Here is a 17,974-nt window from a genome sequence, read left to right on the forward strand (position 1 = left end):
TACGCCAACAGACTCTGAAGAGCGATCAACACAGAGACAGTATATTCTCCAAAGACTCTTGTTCCCCAGTAAAACTCTTTTCAAATTCAGATTTATCAGGGAAAGCAGTCTTACAGGACCCAGACGTAACATATTTTTGGACCCCATACAACTATTTGCTACCGTTTATTGGGAAAGGCAGAGGCATTTCATGTTCATATATGTATTTAACGTGAATTTAATTTATGTTGTTCTATAGAATCTATTTCATTTCCATTAAATAGCAAGATTATACATCATTTTATCTCTATTTCTGGACAGTGATTTTCAAGTGTATTGAAAATTCATAGATTTGAAAAACAGAATCTAAGTATCTATTTAGCACAGTGTATAACTTTAAATCCCCCGAGAGAAAATTTGACAGTGAGTAGTCGATGTAGATGAAGACTTTAAAGTGTGAAGCTTTATAGCACTAATTTTATTTTGTGCTATCTTAAATAGTTTTAAAAAAAAATTACAAACTGAAATTTCAACTATGTAAAGGACTTCTTACGTGAGTATGCTTTTCAAACAAGACAATCCCAATTCTCTACAATATCATTACAAACCACTAATATTTATTCAGTGTATTTCCTTCTTTACTATAATAGAGCTATGCTGACTTATAAAACCACCAGAAGATCTGAAATTGACACAATATGGAAAATTCATCTCTGGTCCAGATTTGGAATGTAAGTGCGTTACACCTGGAAGACTAAATGTAAAGTCTCATATAATGATTTACTATACACATATTACTTAAAAGTCGAAAGTCATGAACCCATTGCATTTTTAGAATAAAAATCATACAAAAAATCAACAAAAATTGTACAAAAATGTGTACTGCACATTTCTATTTCATATAAAATCTTGTGCACAGGTAAAGGATTGCTAAGCAATTGCTTAGAGTATAACAAAACAATGACCAAATTCGGAATTTAAAAAAGCCTTTTTTCTATCACTTAAGACTAATTTCTGCTTTTACTACCGTAAAACACAGTTCAAATGTTTTTGGTCAAAACCATTTCCAAGGATCTTTCTTGTGTGGACAGAACCAAGACGCAGTCTCATTTTCATAAACACTGTTTGAGGCTAACCTTCAACACTTTTTTGAAGCTATTCAAATTTTGCTTCAGCCTTGCACACAGTAGCAGAAACGAAAGAAAGAATGTTTGAATCCTGCAAAAAGAGAATTTGTGAAAAGATAATTTTATAACGACTTTCAAACCATGCTCATTTCCTTACATATGCTTGTGTAGCCTTAGAATTCATCCCATACTTCTTGTACTACAATTTCAGATTGAGTTACGTGGTGAAGACAGAGCTAGCCAGTTTTAGGAAGAAAATTCTTTAAATGTTTCTCCAAAGTCTACTTAGACAACTGCAATTCAGTATGGGGAAGTGTATCTAGTATCAAGCTAGCATCAGTATAGGGAAGCTAGGTAATATCAGGAAAGCCATTCTAACTGTGCACAGGTTTAAATAAAAGGCAGAAACTGGCCTACAGATTTTGAGTAAGAAAAAAGGACAAAACAGAATAAAGAAAAAAGTAATATTAATATCTTTGATTACATTGTTCTGTTCCAGTTCACTGTTTACTTTGATGGTGTCTGAATTGTAACATGTTGAGTTGAATGAAGTTTCCAGTTGCTTTTTTTTTCTTTCTTTCTTTTTTTTCTTCTTCTTTCAGAGATTTTCATACCAAATCTGAGGGTTGCAGTCCATTTAGCTTAAGTATTTTGGAATATTGCTCTTTTCTGGTTTTGTTCACAGATGATCCATCTCTCAGCTGGATGAGAGCAATACAGGCTGTTCATCCTACATAATACAATGAAGTATTAGAAAACACTACAAAGAAGCAGAGAGAAAGGAAAAAAATCAGATTCACTAAAAAGGATTTCAAATTCTGATTCAATTTCATAAAGATTTAACGTGTAAGAAGCACAATTAAAAAAAACCCATGCTGTAATATACCCTCTCAATATATGTGGATTGTTTTGACGGAACTGTGAATAGATCCACGACTGGTTTAAGGAAGCAGTACATATGATATGCCATATTTAGCTCAATTTATGATAATCAGGAAGATAGGGCATTTAAAATAAGTTGATCAGGAAGATCACACCTTCTTTTTTTCTTCTCTTATTTCTTTACACAGTCAGTCAGGTACACATACATCCTTTGTGTGGTTAACATATTTACATAGTTTTAAGTATACTTATATGTGTACAGACCCTAGACACATATTATACACATACAATATTAGATTGCAAAATGTAGGACAATATAGCCTGTATAAATGCAGGTGATTATGAAAATAAGTGTCTGGCCTAATACTATATGCAGGACATGGATATATCTCCTTAACATATGAGCCTTTCACCTGTCAATTTGTTCATTTAGTAAGTTCCTCCTTTTTTCTGAACATAGTCATTCACAGTCTCAATACAGATTTTTTTTAATACATTCTGTAGGATAAAAATTGTATTTTTGGATTAATGTTGTTATGGTGAAATGCCTGCACTTTGTGCTGGGAAATCGTAGAGGACTAACTAGGTTAAGGACTTCCTGCATCTGCTTTAATCACCGTTACAACATACACTGTACGAAAACTAACTTTACCTATGAAAACTGGCAAGGAAGTGACAAAATACCTGCATGTAAGTGTTTGAAACAAAATAGTCTTTTTAAAAGAAGATAAGCAGACTGGTCTGTGCAGCTCCCCTTTCTGCACACGCACGTATGAGGATGGAAATGACAGATGAGAGAGAACGAGAGAGTCAAGAGCGCGTACTTTGCCTACACTCATCATGATATCCAGAGTATCAAAAGAGCGTTCTGAAAGAGACTCAGAAAGTGTTGTGTTCTAAGCCATGAGTATTAATTATTCATCAAGAGAAAGGAATACAGTGCGTTTTTGAGGCTACCTCCACACCATTCTCAGAAGTAACGAGGAGACCACAGGGAAAGTGCTTCAAGTCCGGAGTGTGGCGGCTGTTCATCCGACAGTAACGAGCATATCATGATGATTATTATTATTTCTAATTTCGCTTTATCGACCTAAATGTCCCATAAACAAACACCCCACAATTTAAATTTCGATTTATGGCATAACGTTTTATGTACCAGCGTCCCCATTAGCGCGAGGATTTGTTTCAGATTCTCGCACAACCTTGCCACCGACTCGCAGTCGCACCCCCTGCGCTTCGCCCTCTTCCCGGACGATGCTCGCTCCTGGCCTTCACACCGCGTTTCCGTCCTCCGCACGGGCGCGGCCAACGCGCTGCCAACGGAGCTGCGCGGAACCGGCTCCGCGCCGTACGGCGTCGGCCCCGGGGAGGCGCGCAGGGCCCAGTCGGAGGCAGGGGCCGGGCAGGGGCCGCGGTGCCGGAGCCGCCGCGGGGGCTGCGCGGCCCCGGCCGGGGAGAGGAGCGGTCCCGCCGCGGCACTCTCTCCCCGCGACCGGGAAGTTTTTGCGTCGCTCTGTTGCCGTTTCACGCGTCGGAGGAGCAAGGGTGAGTTTGGGGAAGGGAAAACGGAGCGGCGGGGGGCACAGCGGGTCCCCGGGAAGCGCACTGCCGGGCCCGCAGGGCGAGCGCTGACAAAAGAGATTTGGCGAGTTCCCATCTCCCTCGGGTTTTGCTCCCCCCCTTTTTCCCCCCCCTCCTGTTTAAACTGTCTCATTGTTAGCGGATTACCCTCGCTTCAGGTTACACCCGACGGGGAGGAGGGGGAGCAACCGCCCCTTCCTCCCCAACGTAAAATCTACGTTGTCGTTAACGTGTTCTTCGTACGTGGGGGAAAACGGGAGGCGCGGGGCGGCGAGCCCGCACGACGCGCAGGGAAGGGCGCCCGAGGGCTGTCGGCACGGAGGAACGGCACTTCGGGCACCGTCCCGCAGCTCCTGCCGAAGTTTCCCGTTCGGTGGCAGCAGCCCAGGCGCGCCGTCGGCCCGGCCACGGCCGGGCACCGCGCCGGGACCCGCCAGCGGCGGCTCGGGCTGGGCCCCGGCCGGGACCCCCTCGCTCCCCACCCCAGGAGCCGCGGCACGGGGCGAGCAGACGGAGCACCGGGGGCGGGACGGGCCGGCCGCCCCGCTCGCTCGGAGAACCGGCCGACCGCCTCCCGGTGCCCGGAGTAGCCCCTGGGTGCCGTCCGAGCCCGTCGCCCCGCTCCCGACTCGGCTCGGCCTCTCCGTCCCTTCGCCATCCCCCCATTCGCAGCCCGCGGCTCCCCAGTACCGCGGGCAACCCGACACCGCCGCACGCTGATTGGGCGCCACCGCCGACCCCGCCCCCCCAGCCGCGGCGACTCAGGCGCCGGCTCGGCCCACCGGGCGCCGAGGATCGCTGCTGTTTGGCTGACAGCGGCCGTCAGTCAGGTTGAAGGACGGGCCGCCCTGCCGCTGCGGTTCCGCCCCCTCGCCCTAATTGATATTATCGGAGCGCGGCGCGGGCGGCCGGGCTGCAGTCGGGGCTGGCGGGTGGCCGGCCCGGTGCGGGAGCCGGGCAGCAGCGCGGAGGAGGAGGAGGCAGCGGAGGAGAAGGAGGAGGAGAAAGGCGGCCAGGAGGGAGGGAGGGAGGGAGGGAGCAAGCAAGCGAGCCAGCACCGAGTCAGAGACTAGCAGAGAAAATTCTCCACCGTCCCCTCGCACCCACCAAGCGGCGGCAGCGGCAGTGTCTAGAAATATATAGCTAGAAATATAAAATCACCTTTTCCTGCACCATGGTTTTCCAAAGTAGGCTCCCTTCTTGGATTATTTTGTGCTCCGTCTGGCTGTTCCTCTTTGCACACACGGGGGAGGCACAGGCTGCGAAAGAAGGTAAGGTGATGCGGAAAACAAAAGTTTGGGGTTATTTATTGCTTTTTGCACACGAAGTCTGTGTGGTGGCTTAGCGGAGGGCTTGCCTGGCGCTGCGAGCTGCTTGTCAGACCCCCCTTCAAAAAAAAAAAAAAAGAAAAAAAATGCATTTTTTTTAGTAGTGGTGGGAAGAAGGAAAGAGCAAGGCATTCACTGGGGGGGGGGGGTGGTGTATGTGAGAGAGATCGGGACAACTGCCGCTTGCTCTCAGCAGTGAGGTTTGCCAGGCATTCGCACGTGATGAAAAGGCATGGGGCTGGGGAGAAAGACCCCGGCCCGGGGATCCGTGCGGGAGGCAGCCCCGCTCCCCCGTGGCGGCCTTGATCCTCCCGACGACGTGCGGGCCGGGCGGGTCCCCTCGCCGCTCCCCGGGCGGGGGCTGCAGGGGCTGGGGGACAAGTTTCAGGGCTCGGGACGTTTCGTGGGAGGCACGGCAGCTCCGCGACATTGCCCACCGGGGGTCTGCAGAGCTCCGGCCCCCGGGACCGCGCAGGCACCGTGGGAAGGAGCGTCGGGGTGCAGTTTCGCACCTCCCGGTCGTGTAGGCTGGGCACGCATTTAGAGGGGTACATAGATCCTGGCGTCGTGTCCCTGCAACGTGTGTGCTCTCCCCTGGCATCGCTGGAGATAGGGTGAGGTTTCGGGATGGAGGTTTTACACCATCTGCCTATCGCAACGGGGCTTCCCGATTCGCATCAGTCCAGCCCTGGTATCTGTGCAAGGCGAACCCTGGACATTTGTTTCCCCCGCGCAGAGAGGGAAAGCAGGCAGTTTTCTGTCAGAGACTGGCAGAGGTGTACAGAATCATTTCACAAAGTCCATTTGGGAATCTCTTTTCTCACTCTGAGAAAATCCGAAAGGATTTAGAGGAGCGCCCTGCTCGCGTCTGACAGCTAAAGACGAAGGTCCGTCTCCATCTTCGGGGCGGGGGGGGGGGGGGAGGCGGGGGGCGACAGAGAGGGGGGAGTCAGGGTATTTTTTCAGTGTCTCCGTATATGTACGCATTTGGGGGTTCCCCCTCCTCGGCTGGATACGTCAGTGCTTTTCATCAAACCGTTGGCATGCGGTGAAATACCATTTCGAGGCTGTAACTGGAGCTTAAAAAAATCCCTCAATTAAAATGTCCTCTGCCCTCAAGAGAAGGCGGCAATGGCGGGGTTAGAGAGGGAAAGAGCAGAGCGCCTGCCCTTCGCAGCGTTTCGAAAGTTTATTTGGAGGGACTGTAAAGCACAGAGACCCCCTGGACAGGGAGCGCTAACGCCTGGCCGTGGGGTCGGGAGCGGGCAAGGGCCGGGCGGGGAGGTGGGGAGGGAGGGAGGGTGCGGGCCGCCTGCCCCGCTCTGCCCTGCGGGCTGCGCCGGTGCCTCCCGGTGCTTGTGTGTGCGCTGCGTGTAGGGATGTGCATAGACATATATCTAGACGTATAAGTGTGTGCGTATGTAAGGGTGTGTATGTGTTTGGGGGAGATCAACCTAGCCAGAGGAGGGTCAGGAGGGGGCGAGCGGCAGGCAAGGACTGGTAACGGCTACCTGCTGCAAGCGCAGAAAACTCGCGCGAAAAAAAGAGTGAGGGTGGAGGGGAAAAAAAAAAAAAGAAGTAACTTTGCAGCTTCAGCCGCAGCCCCCGGCCCCGCCGGAGGGCCGGTGGCGGCAGCAGCCCCGCGTGTTTTCCCGCCGCTCCCCGCTGGGTGCGGAAGGCGGGTGGGGGAGCGAGAGGCTGAAAAGTTTTCCGAGTTCCCTTTCTCGTAACGGTGAGACGCCGGAGGGGAGCGGGGCAGCGTCCACCCGGCCCTCCGCGGGAGGAGGCGGGGGACGGCGTTACCTGCGGGCCCCGCTGCCAGCGCCGCGTCGGGACCCCTCCGACCCACGCCTGCGAGCCCTCGGGGATCCGTCCCGGGAGCTCCCTCCCCAAACCGGCGGGGTCGGGGGGGGGGATGTGTGTGTGGCGGAGGCGACCGCCGCTCCGCTGCTGCTCGGCCGCCAAGCCCCGCTCCTCAGAGCGCGGAGGCGCGGCCACCTGCGCGCAGCGCCCGGGGTGGGTGCGCGACTGCGCCCGGCCGCCCGCCCGCGGAGACGAGAGGCCGCCGCTCCCCGCCCGCGCAAGCCGGCTTCACGCCTCCCTCCGCCCTCTGTCCCGCCGCGCCGGGGAGCGGGGCCCCGAGCGGCGTCCGCGCCCGGGAGGCTGCGCGTCCCCGCGGGGCAGGCTGCCGTCCCCCGGCGCTGCGCGGCCCGGGCTGGGAGCGGCGCGGCGGCCTGCTGGCCCGGGCAGCCCTTGCCCGGTAACGCTGGGTGCCGCGGCCGCGTTCTGCTTGCAAGGGCGGTTTGCAGAGCGGGGGTTTGCGTGCGTTGGTTTGTTTTGTTTGTTTGCTTGTCTTTTCTTTTCTCTCTGGGATGTGCCCGCCCGTTGCTATGTGATGGAGAACTGCTGCCAGGTGAAAAGCACAAGGAATTGCTGCCGTGGTTCGTCGTGCTGGTGCTGAAATGGTTAATTTTCTCGTGGTACCTTTTTTCCCAGGACCATTATAAATGCTCTTGCTTAACAAACCACCACACACACAGCTTGCTCTTCCATATAAAGTGTTACAAAGTAAAGCCCCTTGAATCCAAGCTTAATCAAATAAGTAGATAATCTTCCTAGAGAGAGACTATCAAACTTCCTTAATGAGTAGCTCCACTTTATTGCTGAAGTAAAGGCCTGGAAGCTACCGTTTTGTGTTCAGCTAACATTCCAGATACTTCCGTACTTACCTTTAAATAACTTTTCTAGTCATCTCATCTTTCTAGTAATTCACTGAAAGTTTGTGTTGCGCTCTACCAGGAGAAAGGGCCAAAGCCAGCACTGCAACCATTTCAAAAGACCCAACAAAAGTTGCTTGAAGTTACAGCCTTAAATCATTCTTTGAAATATTAATACTTAAATGCTGTGTTTAAAGTTACAAATAGCTTTATAGCTAAAAATATAATGAATAGATTTAAATTAGAAATGTTACATTTCATATATCAAATAGAAGTATGAAGTTAAATGTGCAGCATTGAAGAAGGAGTCTTCAAAGTATACCAAACCCAGATATGCGGCTGATCACTCTACAGCTTTGACTGTTTGAAAGAAGGTGTTACAGTAAATTATTTCACTTTTTTGGGGACACACACATGCACACACATCACAGATTAATATATGTATCATTTGAAAATCTTACAGAAACTTATAATAATATGCTAAGAAAGAAGCTTAGAACTATGATTGAAATGTAGGACACACAGAAATATGTCTAGAGGTAACAGAACACCAGTAATGTAACCTCCAATATGTACTGTAAAACATTTAAGAGTTTATTTATTAAGCTGTGATTAAACACTTTCGGAGATGGGGTTATATTTACCGGCAAATAATTGCAAAGCTACTAGAACTGATGTCTTTTTGTTTAGAGGTGTCACAGGGGTATAACGATATGAAGATTTTAGTAAGCTACTACCATATAGTGAATTAGTTTGATTTTGTGTGTGTAGTATTTTGTGTATGCAAAGAGTGAGGTAACTGTAGAGTCTTTTATTTTCTGTATTCCTGGTTGTCATTTGTTTATAGAATTACTGCTTTATCACCTAAGGGATGTATTTTTTTCTTTCATACTCAAAAAGACTATTGCTTTTGCAGTGCAACTTCTGGTAAGGTACGGACTAGTCCTGTCGAAAGGAGTTTGGAAAAGTGTTGAAATGTTAATGTGTATTTGTTTGTTTGAAGCTCATTGTAATAACCAGAATGGGGGAAAAGTCCTTAGGACAAAGGAGATGAAGGGAGCATGAATCTTAATGACTGATTAGTAACACTTTAGAGCGATAAGAAAAACAATACACTTTGATTTAAGCAAGGAAATTGTTAAGACTAATGTATATCTGCTTATATGCGAAGGGTATATTATCATTTAATCATCTCTTTACAAGTAAATGCATAGTTGTGATTGCAGATAATTTTTTTAATAATATGAAGAAAAATATTAATTTGGACAAAAATTGTATTATTTTTATCACTTTAAATTCAGACTTAGTTCTTTGTTTTTGTTATTATATTTTTGGTTTTGTTATTATATTTAACAAACAGTGGAAATTCTTTTTTTTTTTTTTTTTCTGTTTTAGTAATATTGCTGGACTCTAAAGCACAACAGACAGAGTTGGAATGGATTTCCTCTCCTCCCAATGGGGTAAGTACTCCAGGCAAAAATTAAGTTTCTAAAGATGAGTAGTTATTTTACCAAAGCAATTGAAAGACTTACTTTAAACCAGTTCTCTTTCATATTTCTCTCAGTAATTGTACCAAGTGTTTATGGCTTTTCCAGTTTTGGAATGGAAAGAAGTGTACATCAGGTTACAGTGCACAAGTGTGCAAGCTGATTAAAGTGAAGAGTCTCTTTGTTTCTTTAGAAACTCACCTAAATATTCTCGGTAGCTTTACGTTTTGTAGTGTAATCCTTTGTGTTGTAACAGAAAGCTCTGTATATTTATAACACAGTATTTTAAATCACTTTTTTCTTCTTCCTTTAAAAACAGCAGATTTAATTCTGTGTGGAAACTTTCTGAAAATATGGTTTTCATTTTCTGTATAATGGGTGATCATAAATTTGTTTACGATGTTTTCTTTGTAATTGAATAGTACAGATTGAAGTGCTCTAAAATAAAAACATTTATACTGCAGATGTGTTTGAAATGACATTCCAAACTTGAAACATCCGCAAGTCTTGAGGAGCTTGATATTTGGAACTAGACATGAGTGATGTGGTTAAGGCCACCTCCAGCTTGCTTACAAATTAATCTCATGATACTCTATGAAATGTACCATTGTAAAGCACATAATTCTAAAAAATTTAATGTTCAGAAACATCCATGTATTTGTCTTTTTTATTATATATGTAAAGTTGAGAAACGCTGCTTTCAGTCTGAATCAAAAGTGGTGTAAAACCCTGTCTTCTTCAAGCCTTGAGGAAGAACATTTTCAGACGGATGTAATGGGTATATTGTCCTACCTTAGCTCAGTCCTACCTTAACTCAGTCTGACAAATCATAAACGATAGGGACAGTTCTTACTCACAGAAACAGTCTTGCTGAATCCATTGTGACTCCTTGCATGAACAAGGACTTGGGGGATCAGGCCCTTAATCTTCAGTGCATTAAGAAATCCAGAGCCAGAAGAGCGTGAAGTGTGAGTGGGGATCTAAAAGTGTAACAAATCCTTTAAATAAGAAGAATGAAAATCTGAAAGTGTCTTTCTTTAAAGGCAAGATTGTAAAATCAATATAAGCATAAACTGGAAATGAATCTAAGGACTACAGAAACAATGTCATGCGAGCTCAATACGTATGATGGCTAATAACCTCGGCATTAGTGTTTTGCACTGACTGAAGCCTTTACCAGAGGTGTTTGAAAGATTAGCCTGGTGGCAATTATATTAGGCTAACCTGTAGATAATAAAAGACATGTCAACACACGTTACGCATGTCAGCATACCTAAAGATGAAAGTAGAGTCAAATTCAACAGTAGAAGGTGACTTTTAGAAGTGGAAGCCAATTTCAATCAGGAATTAAAAGTGATTCAAAACTAATGACCGGATTCATATGCATGAGAACGTTCAGAAATAGTTGCCTGTATATTAACATAAAAGTACCATTTTGATAATGTGATTTTGAAAATAAATGTTTTCCTAGTTTTAATTACTGAATTTTTTAGTATGCAATAAAGACTTCATGGGAATAAACACAGAAAATCTGCTTGAGAGAAACTACTGCATCATCACAGTACGGAATATATCACCCAGACACTCGTTAAATGCCTCATTCAGCTGCAAATGTTACATCTAACAATGATCTCAAACATTGTTAAGATAACTAAGAAGTTAAAATACCATATATTGCAACCAATAGAACAGCACACATTCAAATAGAATTGCATATATATCAACAAATGTTGCAGCAGGACAAAGAAAAGTTGAATTTTTTTGCTGTAAAATCTATTATGGAATTGATCACTTTAAAAAGACTTTAATGAAATATGACCTCCGATGGCATAGGTGAAAACGTATCCTGAAGTACTGAGGTATCTTCTTCCCCACAGAGAAACAGGTACACCTCCAATGGACTACTTGAAGTAATAGCTTTATGATTACAGAATTGAATTGTATTTCCTTAATTTTTTAGGAAAATCATATTCTACAGCTTTGGAAAAATTTGGAAAGATAGACGTCAGTGTTTAATGATAGGGATAATGAAAAGTAGGACTTCTTACCTGAATTTAGTGTTTTGTATTGTTTTCCTGGATTGTAACATGAGAATCTCTCTAATACCAGCCAGACTCCTGTAGTCAGCTTTTGACTCCAAGAAGGCTCATTTGTGTTGTATTATGAAAAAGGGTTTGATTTTGTTAAATGTATTTTGTTTGTTGGTTGTTTTTTTTGTTTTGCTTTCTGTTTTTTTTTTGGGGGGGAGGGATGGGGGCTTGTTTTGATGAAGCAGTCCACATCAAAATCCAAGGGGTCAGATTCTATTGTTTGGTACACTAGAGTTACTTTCACTTCAAAGATACGATACATCGTCTAACTGGAACATTGCAGAATCTGGCTTGATGTTTTGAGGGAGGACTGCTACACAAGACAAAAAATAGAACAAGTAAAAAATCCTAACCAACTCAAAACAAAAAATCTCCAACTCCAGCTGATATGAAACGGAGAATGTAAAAGTCAGTAAAATTTTAGGCTTCATGCCTTTTTTTGGCATCTTTGTGGTTTTTTTTTGGTGTGCTTTCTTTTCTTTTTTTGTTTGTTTTTTTGGGGAGGGGTTTGGTTTTGTTTTTCAATGTGGCACAGCTGAAAGCCTCAGTTCAGAGCCCCTTTTTTTCTTTTCTTTGTTTGTACTAGCTCATATAGAGTGGAGAAAAAAATCTTGCTCATTCAAATCTAATAAATCTGTTATGAAGATAGACTTTCTTTTGTTCTGAGATTAATACATTTCCATATGCAACCATTTCAGTTAACTCCTTGAGCATTTAATAACATATTTCAATCATTTAATACCTTATGCATATATGATACCATACATACCACATCTATATTAAGTCTTTGAAATATGCTTCGATATTTACAACTTCTGTGCATTTCAGCATCTGCAGCCGTGAGATATTTTGTGGTGATAACTTCCAGCATCAATTCAGCCACATCTTCATTTTCTTGGAGCAGTACACTAACATTATAATGATCTAATTTATTGTCAAATAGGCTTGCAAAGTACCATATACCACATGGCTCATAGTCTGGGTAACCAATGTCTTCCATGCTTAGTTACTGGTGTAAGGAATGTCAGTGGGTGCTCCATCCCGCAGAGGTGCCAAATATGCTAGTCCCACAAAGCACTTAAGCACGTGCTTACCATTAAGCTCGTAAGTACTGTCATTGATCTTAAGCGTAAAATTAAATGCATTATTGACACAGGGCCAGAGGGCTAAATGACATACGGAGAAGTCACGGTTGCCTATATGTTGGGTGAGGATAGCTCAAAGCAACCTCCCTAATCTGCGACAGCTGAGGTTACTGCAGTGAGTTAAATGTTACAAGAAATGTGAAAAAAGGTGACACAGATACTGTGTTGGTCACACCTGGGCAAATCCGCCTGGCTGATTTCAGTGGATGGTTTGTCATCGCCGGAGGTGCAAATTCCCACACCACCAAAGGCTGTTGAAGACTACGAGACTGTTACAGGCTTACTGGTTTGCTACATGGTTGGTATCCTAAAGAGGTAACAACAACAAAAATCAGTCTTTGAACCAGTGAACTTTCAGGCATGTGAGTTGTTCTCAATTATGTATGTAATCTCATGGCTCATTTGAACTCCCAGCTAAATGAAGTTTGCTCCTTTTAACACGGATGCAGCCACTGAACAAAATGTTTGCTGAGGAGCTCCCGCTTAACTTCTGTTGGTTTGTAAGTAGAACAGAAGGTGGACTGAACAAAAAGAGGACAGCCAAAATGTTTTCCAGCTTTCAGATTTTTAATTCTGTTGGTTTTCTTTTGCCCTCTCCCTATGCCAGTTTCTTCATATAGGAGTGAAAATTGTGTGACTCTTAAGTTTCAGGATCTGGTCCCGTACTTTCTCTATAACTGATAGTTCCTCTGGAAGTTTTATGTGCACTAGTTTTATGTACTGTAACACTAGGCAATTTCAGTTTCTAAGACTTCACTGATTTTAGATTTCTCTGGAAGCAAAACTACCTCCCTCCTTTTGGTCTTTGCTTGCCCAAACCTGTCGTGACCTTAATGATGTGTGGGAGAGCCCAGTGTGTAATCAGAACTTGAACAGCACTGAACAGCCTTCTCTGAAGCTTCCCCTTTACAATTGTGACAATGGTTTTTAGAAGTTATTTATATGTGGGAAAGACACAGAGGGAAAGAGAGGGAGCCTGAAGCTGGATTAATATGCATTTTCTTCATTTGTGTGCCTAGGAGTATTTTAACCTACTTTTTATGAAGCCATACTATTAAAAAGTTGAGTTGTGTGAAGCCTTTTGAAATACATACTAGTTACATCTGGTGGCATACTTGTTTTGTATTGCTAACTGTTTGTTATTGTTTTAGTGGGAAGAAATTAGTGGACTGGATGAGAACTACACTCCTATACGGACATACCAGGTATGCCAGGTGATGGAATCAAACCAGAACAACTGGCTTCGGACTAACTGGATTGCAAAAAGCAATGCGCAAAGGATTTTTGTAGAACTGAAATTCACTCTGAGGGATTGTAACAGTCTTCCTGGAGTTCTGGGGACTTGTAAAGAAACTTTTAACTTGTATTATTATGAAACAGACTACGACACTGGCAGGAATATCCGAGAGAACCAATATGTAAAAATAGACACTATTGCAGCAGATGAAAGTTTTACCCAGGGTGATCTCGGGGAGAGAAAAATGAAACTTAACACAGAGGTGAGAGAAATTGGACCTTTGTCCAAAAAAGGATTCTATCTTGCATTTCAGGATGTAGGGGCCTGCATTGCTTTGGTCTCTGTCAAAGTCTACTACAAGAAGTGCTGGTCCATCATTGAGAACTTAGCTGTTTTTCCTGACACAGTGACTGGCTCAGAGTTTTCCTCTTTAGTTGAAGTACGAGGAACTTGTGTCAGCAGTGCGGAGGAGGAGGCGGAGAACGCGCCGAAGATGCACTGCAGTGCGGAGGGAGAATGGTTAGTGCCTATTGGAAAATGCATTTGCAAAGCGGGATATCAGCAAAAAGGAGACACGTGTGAACGTAAGTAAACATTCAACTTCTTGTACTATGTGCATCATAGGTCGTGTTTTACCAGCTTATTTTTATTATTTTTTTTTCAAGAGAATTAAGTCATCAGTCTGCTCTTAAAGTTTTCCTCAGTCTGTAAACTTCACACTGGCTAATTCAAAGCAGTCAGCTCATTTGGATAGGGAAACCAGCAGTTGCATGCTGCGTTTTAAAATTTAAACAAGAAAATTTAAACTTGTGTGACATATAAATATAGATTCAGGATTAACTTTTTAGACCGGTTAAGGCTATGTTCCTTGTACCTCTTGCTGAGCAAGGTATACCTATCACAGAACATTGTATTAATAATCTCGGGTATGAGTAGTTAAACAATTTGTTCTTTCACATGGTCTGTGACAGAATTATAAGGAAACTAAAAATGAGGAAGAATGAGGTGTGGTTAGTAATGGGAAGAATACACACAATAAAACCTGAGTTAGAGGTTTGTGTCGTAAGTGCATACAAATTCAGACAGAAGAGTATAATTTTAGATCTTTCAAACAGAATATCAAGTTTCCAGAGTAAAGTATGTTTTCCTTTCCACAATATCTTTTTGCACAAAACTAACTCTAAACATCTCACTTGCCAGGGTATCATGGTGATTAGTATAAAATACTTGCAAGTCAGAGACTACCTAGTTGTACTTTCTAATTCAGACTGGTTCAGTTACCCGTATTCTTAGAATGATTCATACCCTTAGCATTGCTGCCAGTGGGGCTACATGTGTAAGACGCTTCTGCTTAGTGGGAGAAAGGATGCTTCATTGTCTTTTTTTTTTTTTTTTTACAGTAAAATCTAGAAAATACACAGTTTGTGTGAAGACAGGTATTTACATGTACGTTTAACACAAGGTCCATCATTTTTATCATAAGATGACATAAGGATTTATGTATTATCATATTTTTGCTGTAAGATAGGCAGACATTTGTTGGGGACAAATGTAAGTCAAAAACTGGAAAAAATTCCCACAAATCTGTGAAGAGGAGAAATGTACAGAGTCTCAAAAATAAAGCTGGCAGCAATTACTGAATCTGAGATGTCTGTGTGGGGAGCTCAGAACCCTCTACAGAGGATTACGAGAACCCTGCAAGAAAAATAAATGTCTCTTCTTATTAATAATTTGTCCTCAGGGGAAAAAAAATATTTTTGCATTCTTGACGAGTTTTTATGAGGAATTTCGGTACGAGGTGAAGTGAGTAGAGTTGATCTGATGCCTTTGTAGCTTTGCACAAACCTTTCACCGTTCTGTTCGGAAGGGATGAGGGCTCATACACTGCCGAGGGTGATCTCATTAGAAACAATCGTAATATGAAAAACTGCTCCCCTGAAACCATTGAGTAGACTGTATTAAAGCACTGTTAAAAATGTTAAGCACTGTGTCCCACAGAAGTTTGTTTTGAGGTTTTCAAACATTTTTTTGGAGAGACTGACTTTTTTCCTTAGTTAACTTGCTCTTGATTACTGACCTAGTTGTGGTTGATGTAATTAATATACTAATTTTATTTGACTTTCAATAAAGGAGAGAAAGTGTCCAAAAAGGAAAGCAGTGTATTTTGGGAAGAGGGCGGGGTACAGGAGCTGGGTGAGTGTGGGGAGATGGATAGAGAAGAAATTGGTGTTTGGTAACTGGAATTCAAGTTACCTGTTTATTAAACAGACTTCTTAATTTCTAACCATGCTGATGTTGACAAAAGAATTAAATGATAACTTGTACTTGGATATAGTAGTGTGCTCATTTGCAAGAACACTTTGCATTTTTGGCTTGCTTCCAAAGCAGTCGCTAAGAGAATGCGCTGCTCTGGAAGCAGTCCTGGGGATCATTTATGGTATTTTTCCTCTTTTCTTTCAGTGATCCTGTTAAGAGTTTCAAAACAAACTCTGGCTCCATATTGAGGCAAGTTAATGTATTTGAGAGGGGAAAAGGTGGGCGGCAAGCACTCACCAAATGTGCGCCGTTGGCAGCTCCGAGCCAGAAAAATCTGGGTGTCTGTGGCACACGGTAGTAGTTGCTGCCTGTGATACTTGTTAGCCGTGTCTGTGCTTGAGGATGTTATTAAGTATGATCAACTATGTAGCGACTGATAATACAGCTGGCACACTGATACCACGTCGGTTTTTTGTGACAGATATTGAGAGAAACTTATCTGAACATTGACACTAATGCAACTGGCTATCTGTTACTGTCAAGCTGTGTAACAGATCAAGCAGAAGCAAGCTGGCGAGTGCTTCCTTAACCCAGAGCTTTTATAGACCTGTCTGAGGGCTCACTTCTGCAAATACTTTGTACCTGGCATGCTGCATGACTTCTTTGGGACTACTCATGGCAGAAAGCATTGTGCTCTTGTCAGGACGGGCAGAAGTCTGTTATTCCTCTCTCGCACTTGCTAAAGCTCAGCTGAATTAACACAATAGGAAGGTCTTTTAAAGATACAGAATAATACCTGATCTGGCTGCATTGTAGCAAAGGTAGGAGTAGATGGCCACATTGTAGTTCCAAATAACACTTCAGCCTGCAACTCAGCGGGGATTTTCATCTGTATTATTCTAGGTTGATTGGCTGGCTGTGATTGAAGAATGTGTTCTTTTTGCATACAGCTTCCCTCTTGTGTGTGAAATTTACTGAGTTCAGATACTAAAACAATTGAATTTTGATTTATAGACAGCTCTGCCCTGGGTGTGTTGCCAGACAGATTTTTGTTTTGTGAATGTCAGTAACTGGTAATGCTGGGAAGGATAAGGAAGAAAACAATCGTGAGCGGTGAAACACAACCTGGAAAATGAGCTCCCATGTGTTCCTCCTTCAGTGCTTGATCTTTCAAACTGAATTAATCTTTTTTTTTTTTTTTTTTGGATTTACACTGATTATTTTCACCATAGGTGCGCCAAGGAGTCCACGCTACCTCAGTGATCTGTTGTGATAACGCACAGACATGAGAGACAAATTCCAGAGAGCTCACAATCGTAATTTAAAACAAAATCTTAAAGCTCGGTGCAACTAACATGGGAAAACTAGATGAGCCTCTGAACTTCAAATTGCAGATGCTTTTGCTTGTGTGAGAGGACACAACCTCCTCAGTGTTGATCTTATGTCTGCTAATGTATGGCACCAGGCTTAGGTGTGGAAGTGGTATATTTTAAAGGATTATCTTGAAAGGTACCTAGCAAAGGTACTAGAAAGATGCTTAGAAATATCCAGTTCTTCCAACATCAGGTATTGCATCTGGTCTGGCCAAAAAAAAACAATCAACCAAACAAACAAAAACCCACAGCCACAAAACCCCAATAAAGTTCCCAGTAACTATACTGGACTTCCAATAGGTCTAACTTTTTTTTTCTCATAGTGGAGTTCAGTCGATATGTTGTTGCATGTAAGGAGCACACTGCTATCAGTGATTGGTATTTGAAGGAGAAAATAATTCTCTGAGAGCTTCTAGTGTAATGTATTTTCCATATGTTTCGCGTTAGTTGGGGGTGGGGAGCGAGAGAATCAAATTTATGCAGTTGGAACAGTAGAATGATATTTCAGAGGGTAGGAAGCATCTCTTAATATGACTGAACTGAAAAATTGCACAGATGATTGGACACCAGCTCCAAAAATTCAGATTTCTAGGGAAAGCCAAATGGGTGCATTTTACTGTTAAACACTTCATAATACCATATGCATTAAAAGTTGTTTTATTGGCCCCAAAATGAGAAGGGGATTATAGCTACTTGTACATTTTGTCTTGGTGAGGTAAAAAGGGAGCTACAGGCTTTTCTTTCCAAAATTTGTCATGTGCTGTACACTGTG

The 17,974-nt window shown here is 43.3% G+C and overlaps 1 protein-coding gene across 6 annotated transcripts in view; it reads left to right on the forward strand.

Annotated features, from left to right (window-relative positions):
• Positions 1-4,598: 4,598 nt before the first annotated feature.
• Positions 4,599-17,974, forward strand: part of EPHA7 (EPH receptor A7) — a 175,342-nt gene continuing 161,966 nt past the window's right edge. For all 6 annotated transcript variants that reach the window (XM_075414351.1, XM_009933318.2, XM_075414352.1 and 3 more), the window contains exons 1-3: positions 4,599-4,840; positions 9,010-9,074; positions 13,488-14,157. In XM_075414351.1, the coding sequence (XP_075270466.1) occupies positions 4,744-4,840; positions 9,010-9,074; positions 13,488-14,157 (832 nt within the window). In that variant the 5' untranslated portion in view covers positions 4,599-4,743. The remainder of the gene's footprint in view (positions 4,841-9,009; positions 9,075-13,487; positions 14,158-17,974) is intronic.

The sequence above is a fragment of the Opisthocomus hoazin genome, chromosome 2 (genome assembly GCF_030867145.1).
Source record: "Opisthocomus hoazin isolate bOpiHoa1 chromosome 2, bOpiHoa1.hap1, whole genome shotgun sequence".
Lineage (NCBI taxonomy): Eukaryota > Metazoa > Chordata > Aves > Opisthocomiformes > Opisthocomidae > Opisthocomus > Opisthocomus hoazin.